At 41.0% G+C, this 23,071-nt stretch overlaps 2 protein-coding genes across 4 annotated transcripts; both read left to right on the forward strand.

Moving 5' to 3' along the window:
- The first annotated feature begins 488 nt into the window (after window positions 1-488).
- Window positions 489-22,037, forward strand: LOC128733971 (uncharacterized). 3 transcript variants are annotated; one of them, XM_053827909.1, is made up of 4 exons: window positions 489-607; window positions 5,329-5,566; window positions 16,768-16,936; window positions 18,790-22,037. In XM_053827909.1, exon 4 carries the CDS (start codon window positions 19,406-19,408, stop codon window positions 20,543-20,545), a length of 1,140 nt encoding a protein of 379 aa, XP_053683884.1. In that variant the 5' UTR covers window positions 489-607; window positions 5,329-5,566; window positions 16,768-16,936; window positions 18,790-19,405; the 3' UTR covers window positions 20,546-22,037. The 3 variants fall into 3 exon arrangements, with proteins under 3 accessions (XP_053683884.1, XP_053683875.1, XP_053683893.1); XM_053827900.1 differs by lacking the exon at window positions 5,329-5,566; XM_053827918.1 differs by lacking the exons at window positions 489-607; window positions 5,329-5,566 and adding an exon at window positions 768-871.
- On the forward strand, window positions 11,895-15,444 carry LOC128745748 (uncharacterized). Its single transcript, XM_053842824.1, has 3 exons — window positions 11,895-11,943; window positions 11,985-13,495; window positions 15,415-15,444. The coding sequence occupies exons 1-3, from the start codon at window positions 11,895-11,897 to the stop codon at window positions 15,442-15,444; spliced, it is 1,590 nt and encodes a 529-aa protein (XP_053698799.1).
- Window positions 22,038-23,071: the final 1,034 nt, after the last annotated feature.

The following is a 23,071-nucleotide window of genomic DNA, read 5'->3' on the forward strand; positions in this document are numbered from 1 at the left end:
CAGGAAAGAGAAAGAAAAACCTTGGAAAACCCGCATTGCATACATTTGGGATGACTTGTCGCCACTCTGTATATAGTCACTCTAGACCACACATAAATGGTGCAACATTATTTTTTTATCGTTGCTCTACATCAAACCAGAAAAATTTTTGCTTTCCGTTTTTTTGCGGCTTGGAGCCAGGGATACCAGACTTGCAGATTTGTCTGCAAATTCCAGATTTTTGGAACGGTCTTGCAGATCATTATAAATTTGCAGATATTTGCAGTTTTTCTGACTTTTATTGTTTTGGTGCAGATTTTTGTTCGAAGCTCTTTAAACTTTCACAGACTTCCTAAAAAAATGTGCAGATTTTCGCAGATTATTTTCAAACCAGAAAATTCGAGAAGCCGGAAAACTGCTCGATTTTTTCGGTTTTCGAGCAGTTGCAGACATTTTTTTAGAAAATATGGCATCTCTGCTTGGAGCAGCAATACGAGCAATGCCAATCGAGAAGTCTTCCGAGATTCAGAGGATATTAATTTCAATGACATCGCAACCTAGGCTAAATTGGCATTATCTTGTTTGTTTTATTTTAGTTTCAAATTCTTGGTAGTGATGAAGATTGCGGGTAGGTAATGTTTCAAATAATTACTTTAATATTCTTTCAACAATTTGATTTTCTGTTGTGGTTTTAGTTCGTTTTCTTCGCTTCGCATACATCTTGAGATGTATGTTTTCGAGTGGTTTGCCAGCTCAGGGTATTCTAATACGTATAGTGTCCTATTTTGATTGTACTTGACACATATAGGATGTGCTCCGGATCTTTTTCATCACAGTGGTCACACAGTTTTCGTTTGGTTCCCATCCCCATTATTAGAACCTTCCATCCTTAGTGAGTGTGTGTCCGCGGATCTGGTTCTGTTAAAGGTTATTGTTTCATCTGATAGTGTAAACCAAAGCCGTGGGGCTTCAACCGTCATTAGTAATTACCCTTCTTTATCGACAGACTCGAAGAGTACATGAAAATTAGGGGGTGGGTCAGTGCAACGATACTTACTTACTTAATCAGCTCCAGGCCGTAGTTTCCTCTGCTGTACGAAGAAGTCGTCTCCATTCTACTCGGTCCATGGCCGCAATTCGCCAGCCACGTAGTCTACGTAGGGTCCGCAGGTCGCCTTCCACTTGATCGATCCATCTTGCTCGCTGCGCGCCCCGCCGTCTCGTTCCAGTCGGATCGTTATTGAGAACTTTTTTAACCGGGCAGTCGTCCGACATCCTCACGACATGCCCAGCCCATCGCAGGCGACCGATTTTTGCAGTGGCAGCGATGGGTGGTTCCCTAAGCAGCTGATGCAATTCATGGTTCATTCGCCTCCTCCACGTTCCGTCTTCCATCTGCACTCCGCCGTAGATGGTGCGCAACACCTTCCGTTCGAAAACACTAAGGGCGCGTTGGTCCTCCACGAGCATAGTCCATGTCTCATGGCCGTAAAGGACTACCGGTCTAATCAGCGTCTTGTAGATTGTTAACTTCGTGCGGTGGCGAATTTTGTTCGATCGCAGCGTCCTACGGAGTCCAAAGTAGGCACGATTTCCTGCCATAATGCGTCTTTGTATTTCTCTGCTGGTGTCGTTGTCTGCGGTAACCAGTGAGCCCAGATACACGAACTCTTCTACCACCTCGATTTCATCACCTTCTAAATGAATTCGGGGAGGGAGGTCAGCATTCACTTCTTTAGAACCTCTTCCTTTCATGTATTTTGTTTTCGATACATTAATGACAAGTCCTATCCGTTTGGCTTCAGCTTTCAGTCCGATGTACGTTTCCGCCATCCTCTCAAAGGTACGTGTAATGATGTCAACGTCGTCAGCGAAACCAAGAAGCTGGACGGACTTCGTGAATATCGTGCCACTCGTGTCTATACCCGCTCTTCTTATCACACCCTCCAAAGCGATGTTAAACAGCAAACATGAAAGCCCATCACCTTGCCGTAACCCTCTTCGAGATCCAAAGGGACTCGAGACTGCCCCTGATACTCGAACAACACACATTACTCGATCCATCGTCGCCTTGACCAATCGCGTTAGTTTATCCGGAAATCCGTAGTAGTGCATAATCTGCCATAGCTGATCTCGATCGATCGTGTCGTACGCCGATTTGAAGTCGATGAATAAATGATGCGTGGGCACGTTGTATTCGCGACATTTCTGCAACACTTGCCGAAGCGCGAAAATCTGGTCCGTGGTGGCACGGGCACCCGTGAATCCCGCTTGATATTGCCCCACGAACTCCTTTGCAAATGGTGATAGTCGACGACATAAAAGTTGGGAGAGTACCTTGTAGGCGGCGTTCAACAGTGTGATTGCGCGGTAATTGCAACAATCCAACTTGTCGCCCTTTTTGTAGATCGGACACACGATGCCTTCCGTCCACTCCTCCGGTAGTAGCTCATCCTCCCAAATCTTGACAATGACCCAGTGCAGCGCTCTAGCCAGTGCGTCACCACCGTATTTCAGCAGCTCGCCGGGTAGCTGATCAGCCCCAGCCGCTTTATTGTTCTTCAGCCGACCGATCTCTTCTGCTACCTCCTGGAGGTCAGGGGCTGGTATTCTGTCGTCTTCTGCACGTGCTCCAAGATCTATTGCCATATCGTCACCTCCATGTTCAGCTACATCGCTGTTAAGGTGCTCGTCATAATACTGCTTCCACCTCTCGATCACCTCACGTTCGTTCGTGAGAAGATTACCGTCTGAGTCTCGACACATATCGGCCTGCGGCACATGGCCTTTGCGCGAGCGGTTTAACTTCTCGTAGAACCTCCGTTTATCGTTACCACGGTACAGTTCTTCCATCGCCTCGCGATCCCGATCTTCCTGTTGGCGCTTTTTCCTCCGGAAGACTGAGTTTTGCCTGTTCCGTGCTTGTTTATATCGATCCACATTCGCCCTCGTACGGTATTGCAGCATCCTCGCACGTGCTGCATTCTTCTCCTGCACTAATTGCTCGCATTCGCCGTCGAACCAATCGTTTCTTCGGTTCGGATTCATTGTACCTAGTGCCGCTAGTGCAGTGCTACCGATGGCGGTCTTAATGCCTTTCCAACCATCTTCAAGAGTTGCTGCGCCAAGTTGCTCTTCCGTTGGTAGCGCTGCTTCCAGCTGCCGCGCGTATTCCTGGGCAACTCCGGTGACTCGTAGCTGCTCGATGTTGGGTCGCGGCGTACGACTTCGACGCGTGTTATGCACCGTCGAGAGTCTTGAGCGCATGCAAACTGCAACTAGGAAATGATCCGAATCTATATTCGCACTGCGGTAGGTGCGAACGTTTATAACATCAGAGAAGAATTTACCGTCGATTAGAATATGGTCAATTTGGTTTTCTATTCGTTGGTCTGGTGATCTCCAGGTGGCCTTGTGGATATCTTTGCGGGGGAAGAAGGTACTTCGGACTACCATTCCGCGGGAAGCTGCAAAATTTACGCATCGTTGGCCGTTGTCGTTCGTTGCGGCATGCAGGCTGTTTGGCCCGATTACCGGTCTATATATAGCTTCCCGTCCTACCTGCGCGTTCATGTCACCGATGACGATTTTCACGTCCCGTCGCGGACAGCCATCATACACCTGCTCCAGCTGCGCGTAGAACGCCTCCTTCTCGTCATCGGGTCTCCCTTCGTGTGGGCAATGCACATTGATGATACTGTAATTGAAGAAACGGCCCTTAATCCTCAACTTGCACATCCTTGCGTTGATCGGTTGCCAACCAATCACACGCTGGCGCATCTTTCCCAGTACTATAAAGCCGGTTCCCAGCTCGTTGGTGGTGCCACAGCTCTGGTAGAAAGTAGCCGCTCGATGCCCGCTTTTCCATACCTTCTGTCCTATCCAGCAAAGTTCCTGCAGTGCTACGACTTCGAAGTTTCGGGGATGTAATTCATCATATATTATCCTATCGCAACCCGGGAAGCCGAGCGATTTGCAATTCCATGTCCCGAGTTTCCAATCGTAGTCCTTATTTCGTCGCGTGGGTCGACGCCGATTGTTCCGATCCCTATTTTCTTCTTCGTTGTTGGTAACTTTTAGTTTTCCAGGGCGGCTTGTTGGGCCTGCCCCTAACCCCCTGTCTCGCCGGAGGACCATCGTGCACAGCACTGTTTAGAGTCCCTGCTGGCATAAGCACGAGTATAATAATCAGCCGCCCCTAACATGGAGAACAGACGCTGTTTGAGCCGCGCCTCCTTGGTGAACAGACGCTCGTGTTTGACGAAGCATTTCCTCTACCGCCATGCTATGGTTACCGCGCCAGTATTCGCGTCGCACCTCCTCACTTCGCTATTGTCAGATTGACAACATTGCCCAGGCTACGCCGCATTTGGTATCATATGACTCGTGGAGGCGTGAGGCGGGAGCTTGTGAGGACCAGAGCTGTGTTTGACGCTCCTTCCAGGTTGTCAACTCACCATTTGAAGCCCAGTCAGTGCAACGATCGTACTTGACTATTTAACAAGCACCGCCTAGCCAAGAACATACGACGACTGGCTTGTAAGACCGGCATCGTACCTCGAAGTTAACTGGGCGGTTCATCTGTGGTGAGTGTTAGGTTTTTGCACCGAATGTTGGGAACTGGTTCGTTTATTATCTCATACCATTTTCCTTTTGTGTTAGATATTGCTTGTTACTGCCTTTGCCGGTTTTTCTATATATGTATCTTTTCTTTGCCAGTTCCTAGTTACAAAGCATCCGAACTCGGTATTTATTGGATGTGTATTGGACGGTCATTCGCCCCAAAATAGTAAATTTATTTTAATATCAGTAACTTGTTTTAAATTAATTCTATTCATTTAGTGTTTTTAAGGAACTTGATTAGTTTCGTCTCTGCGAACTACTGGTTGCCTAAAATTTCTTCTATTCTGCCGCTTAGACCGCACTTTGAGCGGTGGCTGTCATAGGCTTGGCAATTGACAAGGATATGTGGAAAAGTTAATGACTCCCCGTACGTCGAACACACGCTACTTTCTCCCCTGAACAAGTGCTGATGAGTAAGATTTGTATGTCCTATATGTAATCGACTGAGTGCTCTTTGCTCTGTTGGTCCCCATCGGTCAGGCCATGGTAAGTTGTGTGTTTAATTAAATTTAAGAAACTGGGACTATTATGCCACTGCTCTTCCCATTGATGTCGGATTGTCGTTTTGCATGTACGGATTAAGTCCACTGGGTATCCGGTATGGAATCTTGTCGTTGTTGCTTCCTGCTTTGGCAAGTTGGTCAGCCAGTTCGTTACCAGCAATTCCGATATGTGCAGGGATCCAGCATAGTGCTGTTGATTAATTGGATCTTCCTTTCCTCCTAGTGCTTGAAGAATGCTCGCAGAATCGGTGAAGATGACGGTGTTGTGATGCTCTGTCATCACGTTGTTCAGTGCAAAAAGGATCGCCATGGCTTCGGCAGAGAAAATAGAACATTCCATCGGGAGTTTCCTGGCCACTGATTTTGATTCACCGAAACCAACGCTATGAGGTTAGATATGTATCTGTTCCCCTACCACACCGGAAGGCGAACTGTTGGTTCAGATGATGGTTACTTTCAAGGTAATGTACTAATCTTCTATTTACCATGCGCTTCATGGTTTTGCTGAAACAGCTTAACAGCGTAATTGGACGTTGGTTTCCTAGTTTTCGTGGATTTTTGCCAGGTTTTTGGAGAGGTACAATGATTCCTTCTTTCCACGAAGCAGAGATTGATCCGGTGTGCCATATATGCTATATAGCATTTTCTGCCTAGCTCATACGGCATCATGTACGTTAATGTTCCATCAAGGAAAGGATTTTCTTCCGATTTTTCCAGATATCATTGGGATGGAATGTTCGGCTGCATATATTATGTGGTTGCCCTATTCTGCAACAGAAAATTGTTGTTCTCGAGGTATACGTTCAACAAGAATGCTCTCGTATTCTTTTCAGTTAGCTTGATCGTGTATCCGACGCTTACGTGTTTGCTATATCGGTATGATATCCGGTAGCTTCATGGTTGTCGGATAGTGATCGCTCGTGTGTCTGTCTTCCCAAGTAACCAAAAGTTCCGATAAAAGGGGATTTTTTGGCTTAATCAGCCAACGAAATGATTATGAATAGAACTCTATTCAACTTCATTTTTAAGTAATTAACCGTACTTTCAAGTTCGTATTTTATGATTAAACTTCGAAGGGAATACAAAGTAACTTCTAACAGAACTAGAAAGTTCGCAAAAAGTATACTTAAGTCGCTATATAGAACACTGTTCAGCCCAAAAAGAAACTCCGATAATTTTAGAAATAAAAAAAAGATTGGGGGAATATTTTCCCACTTCTTCCTGTTTTGCAGATTCATGACATTTCTCATTAACTAAGGGGCATTTAATTTCGGTTAATAACCGACTGTTTTTTTTTAATATTAATTTATTGTTACTTACCACACACCAACAACCAAAATCTCGGGGATTTGAACTCGAGTACTTCTTTTCGGTGACTTAGACGCATACCACTGCTCCGTTGCTGGAATATGTGATTTGCATCGTTTTTACTCGATGCTAATTTCTCATTTATCACAGCCCCGAAACGACCTTACACTTAATAACAACTCATTGGCAAAATTCATGTCACTAGCGGCGTCAGAGATGGTGCAATGCATTAGGATAGGCTTGCAACGCGGAACGCTCGGGTTCAAATCCAGCAGCGGTCGGTGGTAGTTAGGCTTTTTTTATATGGTCTATCTTAATCGCATGACCGACGCAACCGACTTTACAAAATATATATTACTCTTGTTGACTTTTTCGGTGAGAAATAAGAACTAAAATGTTTTCAGCGGACGTTTCGACTTACTATGCTTCAGTCATTTACTACGCCTAAAACATGACTTTACAACACTTTACAAAAGTTAGGATGAGGCGGAGGAAGAAAATAGAAAAGTATAAAAATAGAACTAAAAGTGCTGTTTTACAAACTTTTGCCAAAGTTTCTTTAGAAGCTGCTTAGCGCTCTATGCAGCGAACTTAAGGCAGCTTTGAGTTCGGTTAATTACAAGTAAAGCTGCTATAGCTATAGCTATAGATCCATAGACATAAAGCTTGTTAACCTTCCTTAGACACCATTATCCGAACTCTAAGTTACTTTCAAGTTATATGTTGAACTTTCAAGTTGCTATAGATATTAGCGGTACTTTAATGAGAATGAAGTTCGGTTTACAAATGTAGTGTCTGGTTGTTCAGCAAGAAAGTTCTGCGGAACTAAATTTGAACCAAATATGAACTTTCAAGTTTGTTTCTTAAGTAAAATTCGAACTTTTGGTTGCTTGGGTTCTTCTACCTTCCATATTAATTTCGGATCGAGCTCCGGTGATATAATGGTGAGGTTAATTGCGGAGGTTGTTCCGCTTCTTGGGTCTAGCCTAATGATCTCCTGTGTTGAGGATGATTGAATTATGGTTGGCAACAAAGTCCTCAATAATACTTCCTTTGGCGTCTACTTTGCTATTGCCCCACAACGGACGGTGGGCATTAAAGTCACCAAGAAGTACAAACGGGGGAGGTAGCTCGGTGATCAGATTTTCCAGCTCTGATGCTAATTCTCGAGGTGGCATATGACATGGTATGTATACTGATGCGTATGTGGCTTCCACAGGGACTTAACGCGAGCGGTAATTACTTGTAGATATGTTCTTAATTTGAGATATTTCTGTGGCGTTTTTTGGTGAACAGCGAGTCCTACAACATCTTTTGTGAGGGAGAGTTCGGACCAGGGTGAATTGACCACTTGTATTCAGCTTGATGAAACCTGTTCATTAGATCAGTGCGCGAGAGGTGGGTTTCTTGTATTGCAATTACCAGTGGCAGATGTTTCGAGACAATTAATTGTAACTCTGCGCTTGAAGGCCGTTTACATTCCATTGAAGAGCGATACATTGTCGATCACATTTTCTTGGTTTCCTTTGGGATTTGTTATCCTGTCGTCCGTATCACGTTCACGACTAGGGGCGCTATGTGCGTCGCTAGAGTGATGGTCGCTTTGATTGTTGTTTGCGGTAGTTTTGTTTTCGAGTCCTTCAGTCGACGATTCGCTAAGCCGCTGGCTATAGTGATGTGTAATTGGAATTGTATTACCTTTTCGTCTTCTATTGGTTATATTTGTTGGAGTTTCTGAAAGAATTGCTCTGCCTTCAGCTTCTGTTCCAGTTGCGATATTTGAAGTACTTGCCTGAAAGTGCAAGTCTCCCACAACAGCAGCCGCCGAGGACGCATCAGTCAAACACCCCTATTCTGTATTTCAAACGAATCTTTATTTCGTTCGACTTGTTCCGAGAGATGTTTGCTCATTTGATTTTGCTGGCGGAAATTTCGTTTGAAATACCAATCCGTTCGAAATATAGAATAGCGGTGAAAACTGGAACGGCCCCGGTCGGAGCCAGTACAGGGACGTGCTTTGGTTTATACAAATTATTGGAGATGTTGGCGTTGTCGAGATGGTTATCCGGTGTGGTGAGTTGGTGACAGGTGTAATGAGCATTACTTGGTTTATTTTTTAATTCCGTCCGTTCGCGATGCGATGGAGCCATGGATTTGCGATGTAACCATGGCGATGGCATTAGAGATGAGTTCTGACGTCTAGATAAAGAACGGTCTGGTCGGTAGCTATCTAATCGGATGTCGGATCTAATCGGAGAGAGAGACTTCCATTTCAGAACCGAAGATACCCAAGTAACCAAGAGTTCGAATAATGGTGTCTAACAAGGGTTAAACAGCTTTATGTATATCAATCTATAACTTGCTAAGCAGCGTCACTTTTAAGTAATTAACCGAACTTTTAAGCTGTCTTGGGTCCACTGCATAGAACGCTAAGCAGCTTCGAAATAAACTGTCAAAAACTAAGAAAAAACAAATTTAGCAGCACTTCTATGTTCTATTTTTATATTTCTACCTAACTTCTATATTCGTTGCATTTGCCTGCTGTTGGGTTTGAACCCGGGTGTTCCGCGTTATAAACCTATACCGATCCACTGCGTCACCTTTGTCGTATACAAGCGATGTGAATTTTGCCAATGAGTTGTTAAGTAAAAGTTCGTTTTAGAACTTGCAGCAGCTTTATGCAGCGCGAGTTAATTATAGAACATAAAATTTGGAACCAGGCAATTAACTATAGTAGTGAGATACCGACAGCATATGCTACACAACACAACACAATAATGAAGAGCATTACATTCTAATTTATATTTGTAATTAGAAATGTGCGAGGATTAAATTTATTCAAGTGAAATAAAAATAATTAATCTCCAATAGTTTCAGGTTCTGCTGGTTTGATCACCAGAAATATAAACAAAAAAGCAGCACGCAGAACTTGTTAGCAACTAAAGTTACTTCAGAACTTCATGTAGCATCCTAATAGCTTTGAAGTATCTATGAAGTACTCGCAGCACTTCTTAATGCATTTAGTTCCACGTATACTTGATATACACTACTAATCAGCAAGAAAGTTCCATGGAACTGAATCTGAACTAATTATGAACTTTCGAGTTCGCGTGTCAAGTAATATTCGAACTTTTGGTCGCTTGGGTATACATCAGTGATGTATCATTTGTCAATCGTTTTGGGTTTATTTTGTTATGATCATTCTTATTAACGATCTTTTCCTTCGCACCTGTAGCTTGTGTTTCGGTTCCTGGGTTCTCGGCGTCAGGAGTGATAAATGTTTGTTTTTTGCTTGCTGGTGGTTTTGCTTGTTGAGATTTCGTGGATCGGTTTGGTTTAACTGCTTATTTTTTCGTAGAAACACAAGTCTTCTTTCCACAGGTGATGTCACTGATAGGGTGCGTGTCTAGTATGCTAGCAAGCTCTCCGTTTTTGGTAGCAAGTTCGGCTTCTAATTGTTCTACCTTAGCGATTAAGTCTGGGATGGTACCGTATTGTTTGGTGGCGGTCAGTCTTGTGGTTTCATCTTCAGAGTGGATTCCAAATCTCTGATTCGTTCATCTCTATGAGCAATTTTACGATCTCGCTTTTGGATTTCGCTTAATAGGGCGTCGATTTTCGCATCCTTTTTACCCTACTCCGTTAAGACGTGATCGAGTTTAGCCGACACATTAGCTGGTAACCACATTAGCCATCGATTTTGCGTTATGTTGTTCGTAAGCTCGTGTTGCGTCTGGGTAGGAGATTCCCGCGTCCACATGTTGGATTTTCTCTTCCTTTACATATGAAGGGCATTTTCGACTAGATAATTGATGGTCATTCGATTTGCATCGTTTGCAGTATGCTTTCGATGTACATGGTTCACTTTAAGCCGTTCATGTTGAGCTGAACAGTTACCGCAGCTAGGTGAGGGTTGTTGACAACGAACACGGGAAATAGAAAGATACGACCGGCGTGAGAATGTGTCGATAAAAGTCGCGGATTAAATTGCTACAAAAGTGAAGTTCACCCGTTTTTACACCACCGAAAATCGTTCCATCGCGATCCGGAGAGTCCGTATTATTTCGGGTCATGTTATCCCGTTTGTGCGATCGAAAACAATTTGTTTATTGCTGATCGAAATTTTGCCTTCACTAGACTGCTATTTCTTTATCGCTATTGCGCTATTGTCCCGCATAACACCAACAGACGAGACTCGCTCACTAGTGCCTCACACACGCGCATAGAATCTGTGGATTTTCACTGTTCCATCTCACACACGAGACACGACACAATGTCGAGCGTTCAACGTACACCGCCAGCTGCTAAGAATACGAATACTCCGTTGACAAACAAACGACTGCGGACTGACGAATGTGATGCAAATGCTTATCCGATCACACTAGAAGGTATGTTGCGGACAATGATGCAGCAATTTTCGGAAACGAGACAGCTGATCGATACGGTACGAACTGAAATTAGGGATGTCAACAGCAAAATTGACTCCGTTAAAGCTGATTTGATGGATGAAATTAAATTGGTAAAAAACGAATGTGCAGTGAAATTTCAGCAACATGACAATGCACTTGATCAGCTTAACGCAAGGGTGGATAATATGACGCAACAGTTTGGAGCTTTACAAAATCGAAACGAGCTCATTGTAAGCGGAATTCCTTTCAAAAACGGTGAAAATTTACATTCGACGTTAGAGGCAATAGGACGACATCTAGCAGTGAACGACACGGCCACCACGTTGGCGCAAATCAGGCGTTTGAAATCCGGCAACAAATCGGACAGCGATGGGCTAATCGTTGTGGAATTTCCGCTGAAGACCACAAGGGACGAGTTCGACAGTGCATACTTGCGGAAACGAGACCTTAAGCTACGACACATTGGACTGGACTCAGATCGTCGTGTGTACATCAACGAGAACCTCTCCATCGAAACGCGTAAACTCAAATCGGCTGCACTTCATCGAAAGAAGGCGGGAAAGCTGGTATCAGTTTACACTAAACAAGGTGTCGTCTACGTCAAGATTGCAGCTGGTGGACCACCCATAGCCATTCAGTCCGAGAATGAGCTGGATAAATATTCGTAACTATGTACATTCGTTCATTTTTGTAGTAATGTTTAAGTAGTATTTTTTGTATTCTTGTGAGTTGACTAGAAAATTGTATGTTAAACATTTTTAATTCCCGTTCCTCCATAATTATGCAGCCCTCTAGAAATTGCTTCCCATACTATATTTGATGCCTCCCTCTTTTAACCACACCTCAACGAACATTCCTAGAGCAGTGCTGAACGCTGTTCTATCACCTGGGAAGCTGAACATCTGTCACGGAAATTCCCAAAGCCTTTGTGCACGTAACTGTAGTAAGCTTGATGAGGTTCGAGACATCTTATGGGACTCTAAGGTTGAAATTGCGTGTTTCACTGAATCTTGGCTTAATTCGAAGATAAGCGATCGCAGCATCGGTGTTACAGGCTATGGCGTTGTGAGGAATGACAGAACATATAAGCGTGGTGGAGGTATCGCAGTTTACTACAGGGAGTATTTAACCTGTTCTAAAGTTTTTGGCACAACGCTTGCAGAAGATGCAACGGATAAAACTGAATGTCTGGCATTGGAGTTTCGAGTGGCGGGTCGGAAAATTCTACTGATAGTCATCTACAATCCTCCGGAAAACGACTGCTCGTCTTTCCTGGAGGAAAAGTTGTCTAATCTTGCTGTACGCTACGACAATATCTTTCTGGTGGGGGATTTCAACACTAACATGCTTCAGCCTAGTAGCAAACGTGCGCTTTTCAAATCGGTGCTCAGTACCTTTTCTTTGGCATCCGTTAGTGAAGAACCAACATTTTTCTATGATGGAGGATGCTCGCAGCTCGATCTTTTCCTTACCACTAGAAACGAGAAGGTCTTGCGATTCGGACAAGTCAGCTTTCCTGCACTGTCGCAGCACGATTTAATTTTTGCGTCATTGGACTTTGACATCTCACCACCCTCCAGCCTGTGTTTTTACCGAGACTACGTCAACTTCGATGCTTATGTCCTGGAAAACGAAATTTTGGCTATCCCCTGGAACCGGTTCTATGCGATGGAAACCCCGAGCGACTGCCTGGATTTTTTCAATGCGCATATCAAAAGAGTGCATGAAACATGCATCCCTCTTCGTGTCAGTACCAGTCGCCGTAAGAACAACCCTTGGTTTTCTGATAGCGTTCGTCAGAGCTTGCTCGAGCGTGACTTGGCGTACAAGGACTGGTTGCAAGCTCCAACACATTTGAAGGACGTGAAGCGGCAGCGATACAAAGTGCTAAGAAATCGTGCTAACACGAAAATCGCGCAAGCCAAACAGCAGTATCTGCATCGTTTTCTAGACAGCAGAGCTTCATCGAAAACCCTATGGCAGCGAGTGAAGAGTCTTGGAGTTGGCAAGGATAAACAGCATAATCCCTGCGAGTTCGATCCAGATGAAGTGAATCGTACCTTCTTAGCTAACTTCACGAACAGTACTCACCGCAGACCAACACCAGAGAGTTCAGCACCAGCATCGTTGCACAGTTTCTCCTTTCAGCAAGTACATTACTGGGAAGTCGTGAACGCTATCTGGGACATTAAGTCTAACGCCGTTGGGATGGACGATTTACCAATTAATTTTGTGAAGATCATCTTACCGTTAGTTGTGCAGCACATTACATATTTATTTAATATGTTTATCGAACGGTCCACCTTTCCTGACTCCTGGAAACACGCGAAAGTCATACCGCTGAAGAAAAAAGCGCACCTGAACGATATCACTAATCTAAGACCAATAAGCATCCTCTGCGCGTTGTCAAAAGTGTTTGAGAAGCTTCTCAAGCAGCAAATGACATCTTACATGGAAGACAGTGGCTTACTGACGGACTACCAGGCTGGTTTCCGCAAAGGACAGAGCATCAAAACCGCAGTTCTAAAAGTGTACGATGATCTAGGAGCCATTGTTGATAAGAAAGGTGCGGGTATACTGTTGATGCTCGATTTTTCGAAGGCCTTCGATACCATTCCGCACAGCAAACTACTAGCCAAGCTATATACGCAATTCAACTTCTCTTCTGTTGCCGTGAGTCTGATAGAATCGTACCTGTTTGAAAGAAGACAGACTGTGTTTTGTGGTGGTTGCTGCTCCCGTAGTGTGGAAGTACCATCTGGAGTACCTCAAGGCTCAGTACTCGGCCCTCTACTATTCTGCTGTCATATCAATGATCTACCGACTGTGTTGAAGCACTGCTCTATTCAGATTTACGCCGATGATGTACAACTCTACGTCGGCGGACGTGGTCCCTGTGCACATGAGTTAGTCAGAATGATGAATGATGATCTCGAACGTGTTGCGGATTGGTCTCGACGGAATAAACTCTTTGTGAATCCTGCTAAGAGCAAAGCACTATTCATCACAATCAGACGTCGAAGAGCTGGAAGTATCGTTTCACCAGTGCCTGGACTTCTTCTCGATGGTCAGAGTATCCCGTGGTCAGAAAGCGCCAGCAACCTGGGATTTATTTTTCAATGCGATCTGCAGTGGGATGGTTTGATAACACAACAATGTGGTAAAATCTATGCTAGCCTCCGAACGCTTTACTGTTGTACTTCCTCTGCATCGACTGCCGTTAAGCTGACGCTTTTTAAATCCTTGATCCTGCCGCATTTTCTATTTGGCGATGTCCTCCTCATCCGGCCCAGCGCAAGCTCCTTCGATCGATTACGTGTGGCACTAAACTGCTGTGTGAGATACGTGTATGGACTGAGCCGCTACGATCACGTGAGCCACCTGCAACAGAACCTCATTGGATGTCCGATAAAAAAACTTCTACGCTCATAGATCGTGCGTCTTTCTGTGGAATCTGCTAAAAACTCAGGCCCCCAGTATTCTTCATCAGAAACTGATCCAAACTCGTGGACGCCGGTTGCAAAACCTTGTGGTACCAGCCAACAACACTGCATGTTACGCTGCTTCACTGTTCGTTCGAGGTGTGGTAAGCTGGAACTCGCTACCGCCCGAAGTAAAACGTTCATCATCGGAGGCAATGTTCAAGAGAGGCTGCATAAATTTTTGGAACCGTATAAACTAAAATATGACAAGACAATGTAATTATCGTAAATTAGTGTTAATTAGTTAATTAAATTATTATAATGATGTACCTTTTATTAGAACCGGAAGTAGCAATTTCAAAAAAGATATTAATCTTACGCTACTGGACAATAAACAAGTAAACACGTGTCTGTCCGAATTCGAAGCAGGAATAACAGAGTAATGGAGAAGGGTAGTATAGTCATGTTTTGCACCTCATCCACCCAAAGTTGATGTGTTGGGGGACCCAAGGAACATTTTTGTTGTATAGCAGCTTATCATGCGCTTGCTCCATTGGTTTTAGCTCTACAATAGTTGAATAAGCTACCCTTAAACAAAAATGTTCGTTGGGGATCACTGTGCCCTCGAGAGTTAGTATAATTGTCGGGGTGCTTATCCGATCATCCCCCATGCTACTTCGTTTCGTTATTCTTTATTTATTTATTTATTTTTTATGGCGGTTACCCCTTGTTCCTTCAGATTTGTTTTGATGACTTCTGCTGAATAGAGAACAAAGGATATTCACCACAAAAGCACTCGCTAACTATTGTTCGAATCTCTAGCGGAGCGTCCACGAATACGACCGCACACGCCGAATGACAGATACGAACTGAATAATATTGCAGTTGATTTTGGTGGAATACACTTGGAGATATCTTTGACTTTGAGTGTTATTAGTTCTGTTCTGCTTTTGATCATCAATTGTCCTGTTTCGGTATGAATAACATGTATTGATGTGGTTTTCAGGTATCATGGAGATTTGAAGAACTATTTTGAAGTGTTTGCAGTTATTGAAGATTGGTGTGGGCTGCGGATCCGTAAACTTGGGCGCCGTATTTCATTTACTTCTGATGATAGTATTTCCTATTGTAATATTTTGATACTCACACCATCTGTATATTGATTTCTAGGTTAAGCTCGTCTGTACCTGTATTTTCTAGATGTAACGGTTAGCTTTTGACGTAGGACTACGTCTTTATTTACTATACTGGGACTGGGTAGCACTTTCTGAAAACGAAAATAAAAGTGTAACGTTTGAATGATAGATTTCAAATGATAACTATTAAACTACTGAACGAAACTGAACAATTTATATGTCGTTGGCTAGATAAAATGACCAGCGATTTTATGAAGGGGATGAGAGACCAATTTTTTGGTGGGCGTAAGACGGGGGACTACCATACAAATTAAACACAAATTTACTAAAAACTGAAGAAGTAATCAAGCAAATGGAACCAAACTTGGCATGTGGGGATTTTAGAAGGTGGGATTTTTTTATGGTGTATTGATACCTGTTTCCTTTCTAAGAGGGGAGCTCCCATGCAAATGAAATACAAATTTGCTCATAACTCTAGAACTAATCGAGCAAATGGAATCAAATTTGGCATGTGGGGTTTTTTGGGGTCAGGAATTTTTCCTGTGGTGATACATTCGGGGGAATGATTTTGTAGGAAATGATGCTTTTTGGGGAATAGAATTCTGGGAAATGGGTTTCTGGGGAATGGTATAGAATCTAGTATAATTGATAGCTTATAGTACAAATTGATTGCGAAGATTTCACGAGCGATTTCAAACATGATGTAGATTGACACTGATACAGGTTCCAACACCCAATGTGGTTGAGAAAAGCCCTCGAACTACTATTGGACGTTTTCTGTGCCTAATAAACACCAAACAGATCACGTGACTAGCCACGCGCTGTTGTTAATTAAGAGTGTGCCAAAATGAGATGGAAATACAGTGGACCCCTGTTCGTTTGAACGATTCCTCATGCAAACTAACGGGGTTACTTTTTAATTTGAATAACTGGTAACCCGAAATATGCTGAAACCTTTGTGAACTGGCTGCCCTGCTCTTTGTTATTGTTTTGGTGGTTTGTTTTAGTTGGCAGTTGCAAGTGCGAATATTGCATTTTCCGATCGGATTTCTATCTTAATCGTTAGGAAAACGAAATGTGAAACCGATTAAACACGCTAGGTCAGTACAAACAAATCGTGTTTATGTGCATTGTCCGCATAAACAAATGATGTCATGTTGAGAATGACATTTGAACCATTTTTAATTTGCACGTCGTGCAAACCAACGGGGTTCAAATTAAAAAGTGTTCAGATTAAAAATGGTCAAACGAACGGGGGTCCACGGTATATAGCGTTAAACCGATAAGCGCCGATTCTTTCGATGTATTCGACAGAGCCTGAGTGTCAACTGAAATTAGTGTTTAAATATTTTAAATATAATAATTTTACCTGGATTTCCATTTTTAGGTTGATGCAGATTTTGCCAACATACTCAGTGATGCAAACACGTCTTGCCTATTTACGGAATGGGAAAATTATGCTGATTCTTTTCTTGAATATGTGAAACACTCCACTATAAAAGACAAATTTTGTATAAATCTTTTATACCAGCTGGAATCCGAGAACTTACAAACAGGTAGTATCATACACAGACAAACAGACATAACACTCACTGTCCATTTTTTCGCACGCTGAAGCAGTCATTGCAAATTTGGTATTGGCTGAGAATGTCTCCATATTCGCCAAAGTGGTGCTTTTTTACGAACAGAGGGAAAAACCACTTATAAAATAATTGTTAGTTTACACACTTAAAAAAAAGTACCGAGTTCGGTAAAATATCGTAAATTTTACCGAACTCTGAGCAGCAGAACGTTCGGTAAAAAATTTTTATGATGCCAAACATTCGCGATGACGGCATTGAAAAAGATTTCGTAGGCTGCTCGCACTTACAGAAAATCTCATGCCGAACTGTCAACGTGTGCGTGATGACAAAAGCAAAAATACTTCCATTTCTTTTTTTCTCACGCAAAACCCTGAACAATATCAGTAACGCCGTCATAGCGAATTACTAATGATCCGTAAACGTCGATTGGCACCATCGAATTTTGCCGAACGTTCAGCTGCTCAGAGTTCGGTAAAAAAAATTAAGTATGTAAGCGATACCCCTGTTGTAAGTTAAAATTTAAAAAGATTGATTATGGATGGATCCAGTGTTCAAGCAAAATGTTCATAATGAGTTAACGGGAAACTAGCAGTCATTAACTTTTCGTCGGAGAGCCCAATTTCGGAAGCAGTTTTGAGCCCAAAAGCGGGATTCTGTTCATGAAAATGTAAATATTGCATTCTTCTGCACAATCTGACCAGAGTGAATATATTTTCATGGACAGAATGTTTGTTTCAAACAAAAAAACTGCTTTCGGAATTGGCAGAATCAATGCCGACTAATTTCACCTTAAAGTTAAAGAGTTCTGGTTGTTTGTCTGTGACCATACGTTGTTTATAGACCATTTCATATATGACAAGCGACAAGGTAACGTGCTGATATTAATCACATCCCTGGCACGAACGTCATTCTCATACATTTTTCTTGAAGCCGTTTGAGCCAGGCTTGCTGGCTCGATTTTGACAGCATCTGTAAGAATTACGCAATCATATAGGGTTTTATGGTTCAGAAAATATGTTGCATGCAGGATGTAGATAATGAACGATGTTCGTTTTATTGTGCTATCGGCAACATAAGATAGGAAAAATTCTGACTTTTTATAGTCTTATTTTTTACGATAAACAAAAAAAGGGAAACAACACGCTGCTTTCATCATACTGCGCAGCATTAAATACAAGCGTTGTCTCGTTTAAATTTTGTTTCAAAATTTGTTGTCTACCTCTATTACCACCACTATCGGAGGCGGCTTCAGCTGACAACTGTCGTGACAGGGATGTGATATTAATATTGCGCTTTCCCATACTGGCACCACATCCCTGTCACGACAGTTGTCAGCTGAAGCCGCCTCCGATAGTGGTGGTAATAGAGGTAGACAACAAATTTTGAAACAAAATTTAAACGAGACAACGCTTGTATTTAATGCTGCGCAGTATGATGAAAGCAGCGTGTTGTTTCCCTTTTTTTGTTTATCGTAAAAAATAAGACTATAAAAAGTCAGAATTTTTCCTATCTTATGTTGCCGATAGCACAATAAAACGAACATCGTTCATTATCTACATCCTGCATGCAACATATTTTCTGAACCATAAAACCCTATATGATTGCGTAATTCTTACAGATGCTGTCAAAATCGAGCCAGCAAGCCTGGCTCAAACGGCTTCAAGAAAAATGTATGAGAATGACGTTCGTGCCAGGGATGTGACTGGCACTTAGACAATCCGCAGATGACCCCACGGGTAAGCAATACCAATATCAGCAATATTGTCAGTTCGTAAAATGGTCTATTGCTCTACATACAATCGAAATAATTATGTTTTTGTTTACAGATTACCGTCATTATATCGTTGCATCATTGTTCCACGCTGTTATAAAACCGGTGAGAAACTCTGCCAATAAATTACCGACTATAGTTCAAGCACAGAACGACGTATGTACTCTAGTTTCATGCAACGAGGAGTACGCAGATGCAACTGCAAAGCTGCGCGAAAATACACAGAAAGTGAAAGATTCTCTGCCCCCGCGAATTTTCATCATCAAGAATACTGACCAAATTACATTTTCCGTGGTTTACAATGGACTAGAATATATATTGCCGTCATTTCTTCGTCTTGTTGATGTAGCGTTGAAACTCACATTCGTTTTGGACCTGCCGTTCACAGAGAGTGCAGTATTATTTTGGGGTTTTATTTCCCGCTATTTTTATAAAATAGTCTTTCGAAAACACGCACAAAACAAACAAATCTTACTGTTAGAGCAATTTCTCCAAAACAGGCAGAATGAACATTGTATGAATTAAGATAATCTGTGATAGTCATGGCACCTATCATAGGACTATATATTTTATCCGCTGTGTGCAGCTCATTCAGTTTAAAATAACAAGTGCTATATGCATAAACACCCGTTTATTGATACACTAGTCTATCAAAAACACGAATACTGACGATGGAAGACGGTCTGGTATGCTTCAAATGTGATGACGTTTTTCATCAAGCCGAAACATATTTCGAACATCTTACTGGAATTCACGGATCGTTGCCATATTCTACTTACCATTGTACAGTGTGCGTACCCCGCACTGTTTTCCAGTCGATATATTCATTTAAACGACATATGTTAAAACAGCATTCTACATCGTTCAAAAACTTCAAATTGACTGAACAACAGGATCTGTTTATTCAGAAAAGTAGTGCCATCATCGCTGAACAACCTGGTCCATCATCAGTAACATTAAGCCCAGTAAATGTACAAACGTTAGAAATATCTGCCGACAATGAAGAAGAAATTATGGAAATCAGGAATACGCTCAGGCAAAATTTTTTAAATTTTACTCTAAATCTTTACGCTAAAAAAATATTACCACGAAAGCAAGTTTTAAATTTACAACAATCGACTACATCAAATATTGTAGGACCTATAATAAATGCCTTTGAACAGGTTAGTCAACTTACAGGTAGTCCAAATGTTAAAAATTTGCTATGGGATTTGAAAGATCCATTCGAATTTATTAGGACAGAGCACAGGTTTAACTCAAAGTTGAAAAGTTTAGAATTAACAGAAGAACCACGTGTATTAAAATATGTGGACAAAGACGGTAACGGACAAGTAAAAGGTTGTCTCACACCAATCAAATTTCAAATAAAAAAACTGTTTGAAACGAAGAGTAATCTGAGTATTACACTTGATAATATGAATACTTTGGAGTCCCATCAAAATATTTCGAGTTTGATTAATGGGTATGCATGGAAGACTATAAAAAGCGAGTACAAAGATAAATTAGTTATACCATTTCATCTATTTTCGGATGACGTCGAGATTAATGATGCAATTGGTGCTCATTCCGGTGTACAAAAAGTGTGCGGTTTATATTATAACTTCCCTACTATGCCCACATATTTAAATTCTCGTCTGGCTAATATTTTTGTAGCTGGCTTCCTTAAAAGTAATGCTATTTCACAGTTAGGACCATCAGAATCGCTAAAGGAGTTGATAGATATATTTGTAGATTTAGAAACAAATGGTTTAAATCTAAAACTAAAGGGAAAAACAGTTAAAGTATATTTTGTTCTAGTTAGCTTTTTGTGAGATAACCTCGGAATTAACGTTCTTTCAGGGTTTGCTCCATCATTCAGTTCGATGTTTTTCTGTCGTTTTTGTAAAACTAATAAGTATAACGCTCAAATACAAATTATAATAGATGACACGTTGATAAGAACTGTCGAAAATTACAATGAAGATAAACATAGAGACTTCAAGGAAACAGGAATCAAAGAACCGTCAGATTTAAATAAGCTTACTTGTTTTCATGTTGTAAACAACCAAGTGGTTGATATCATGCATGATTTTTTTTCGCATGGCATTTGCAATTATGATTTGGCTATCATTTTAGAATACATGATTGTAAAATTGAAAATTTCGCTCAAAAAAATTAATCACTGTATTCAAGTCTTCGATTTTGGACCCACGGAAAATAGAAATAAGTTTCGTAAAATTACAAGGCAGCACATATCTAAAGTAGCTTTCAAGATGACTGCTCGCGAGATGATGATGTTTATTCATTACTTCCCGCTGCTTTTTGGTACACTTTTTCCTTTAAAAGATAAGGTTTGGGATTTTGCTTGCTCATTAGTAGAATTGGTTGATTCAATACTGTTACCTAGGTATACAACAGAAATTCTAGATGCTTTGCAGGAACAAATTGTATATCATCATACCTTATATTTAAAACTTTTTAAAACTAAATTAAAACCCAAATATCATATAGCGTTACATTATGTACAATCAATCAAACATGTAGGTCATATCCGCTATATTTGGTGCTTCAGATTTGAAGCATTTCATCAAATATTCAAACAATATTGTAGAAACATAACGTCCCGTGTTAATATTTGTCTAACCCTTTGCATTAAAGCTGGTTTAGTATTTGCAAATAATTTGAAAGACAATAATTTCATTCCACCCATTATAAAATACACCAAAACTAGGAAAATTATTGCTTCCGAACTTAGAAATTTTTCATTACTTGAAAACATTTATAAACTTCCTACTTTAAATATATCTACTTGTAATTTAGTAACATACAAAGGGACAGAATATCGATTGGGATATTTTTTAACAATTTCATCGATCAACATGAACAATGGACAACTCATGGTAATTTTAGAACTGATAATATGCGGCGAAGAATTGTTTATATCATGCAAAGAATGGTTGATTCAGGGCTATATACATACTCTTTGTTCTTTTGAAATCATGGGATAGCCTTTCCAGATATGTTATATGCAAAGCAGAAGAATTTGATGGACCCCCAATACATGTGTACAAAATTAACAATAAACAGTTAATAAGATTAAAAAAATATTATTAGGTTACGTACAGGACTATTTGGAGAAATGTCTGAACATTTCAAAATGAAATAAATCTGTGACTTCGAAACAGCGGCTATCTATAGATATGCTTATTTGTAACAGCAGAAGAAACCACTAAGAAACATATTGTTCGATATTATATAATATAACCAACTTATGTTATTTTATAAGAAAAGAAAACAATTCCAAAATGTAACATTCTTGTTAAATTATAGGTAATATATATATACATATTGTATATATATATATATATATATATATATATATATATATATATATATATATATATATGTTGACATAAATGATTGTTTGTTATTTGAATTGTGAGATAATGAGAAATTGGTCTAATTTAGTTTTATGACCATTCACGTTATATTTACTCCGAATGAATCAATTAAATCTTGCAATAAATGAATGTGGTGCAGCTGGAAGTATACTTGCAGGTGCACCACATTTATTTATTGCAAAAGATTCGCTTGTTTCATTCGGAGTAAGTAAAACATGAATGATCATAAAAACTATAAAATTTATAGTTGAGATGACTACGCTCGTGGTTATTTCAACAATAGCTAATAACGTCATTTTTACCATGAAATTGTCACGACAACCAACTCGTCACGTTCATTGCGTGTCGCAACCTTTCGTTGCGTCGCACCAATACATCCAACTGCAGCGATAGTACGCACCTTTCGTGTACCACTCTTGTTCGCACGACATGTATGACGTGCCGCCGGCGTGCGTCGGGATCGTGTTGAAACGTCAGTGGAGATCAAAGATAAACAAGATCGAAAATTGAAATATGCCCGCGAGTGAAGCAGCGAGTTTAGTTTTTGGCTATTTTCCATAAATAATAGTATATATAAAACTTATAACTAATATCACAGTGGTAGAACTTACAACTAGTATTACGGTGATTAAGTTTATAAATAATAGTACGATTTAAAAGGCTATAAAAGAGTTAGTACGGTCAACCAGCGTAGCATTTAGCTGCTGTTCGGGAATCAAATTGCTGAAAAACAGTGTTGATAAAATATAGCAAAAAACAAGCATAAAACACGGAAAACAGTATTGACACACCGATTGCGTAGCGAAGTACTGAAGGGACACTAAACGTAAGTTTCTCTTATGTCTACGGCTAACAATACTTACTATATACATAAAAACATACAAAGAACTTAGCGATATGAATAACAAAAAAACAAATCTAATCAATTGTGTTATACAAAATTTTATAATCTCGTAC

Source organism: Sabethes cyaneus, chromosome 1 (genome assembly GCF_943734655.1).
Source record: "Sabethes cyaneus chromosome 1, idSabCyanKW18_F2, whole genome shotgun sequence".
Lineage (NCBI taxonomy): Eukaryota > Metazoa > Arthropoda > Insecta > Diptera > Culicidae > Sabethes > Sabethes cyaneus.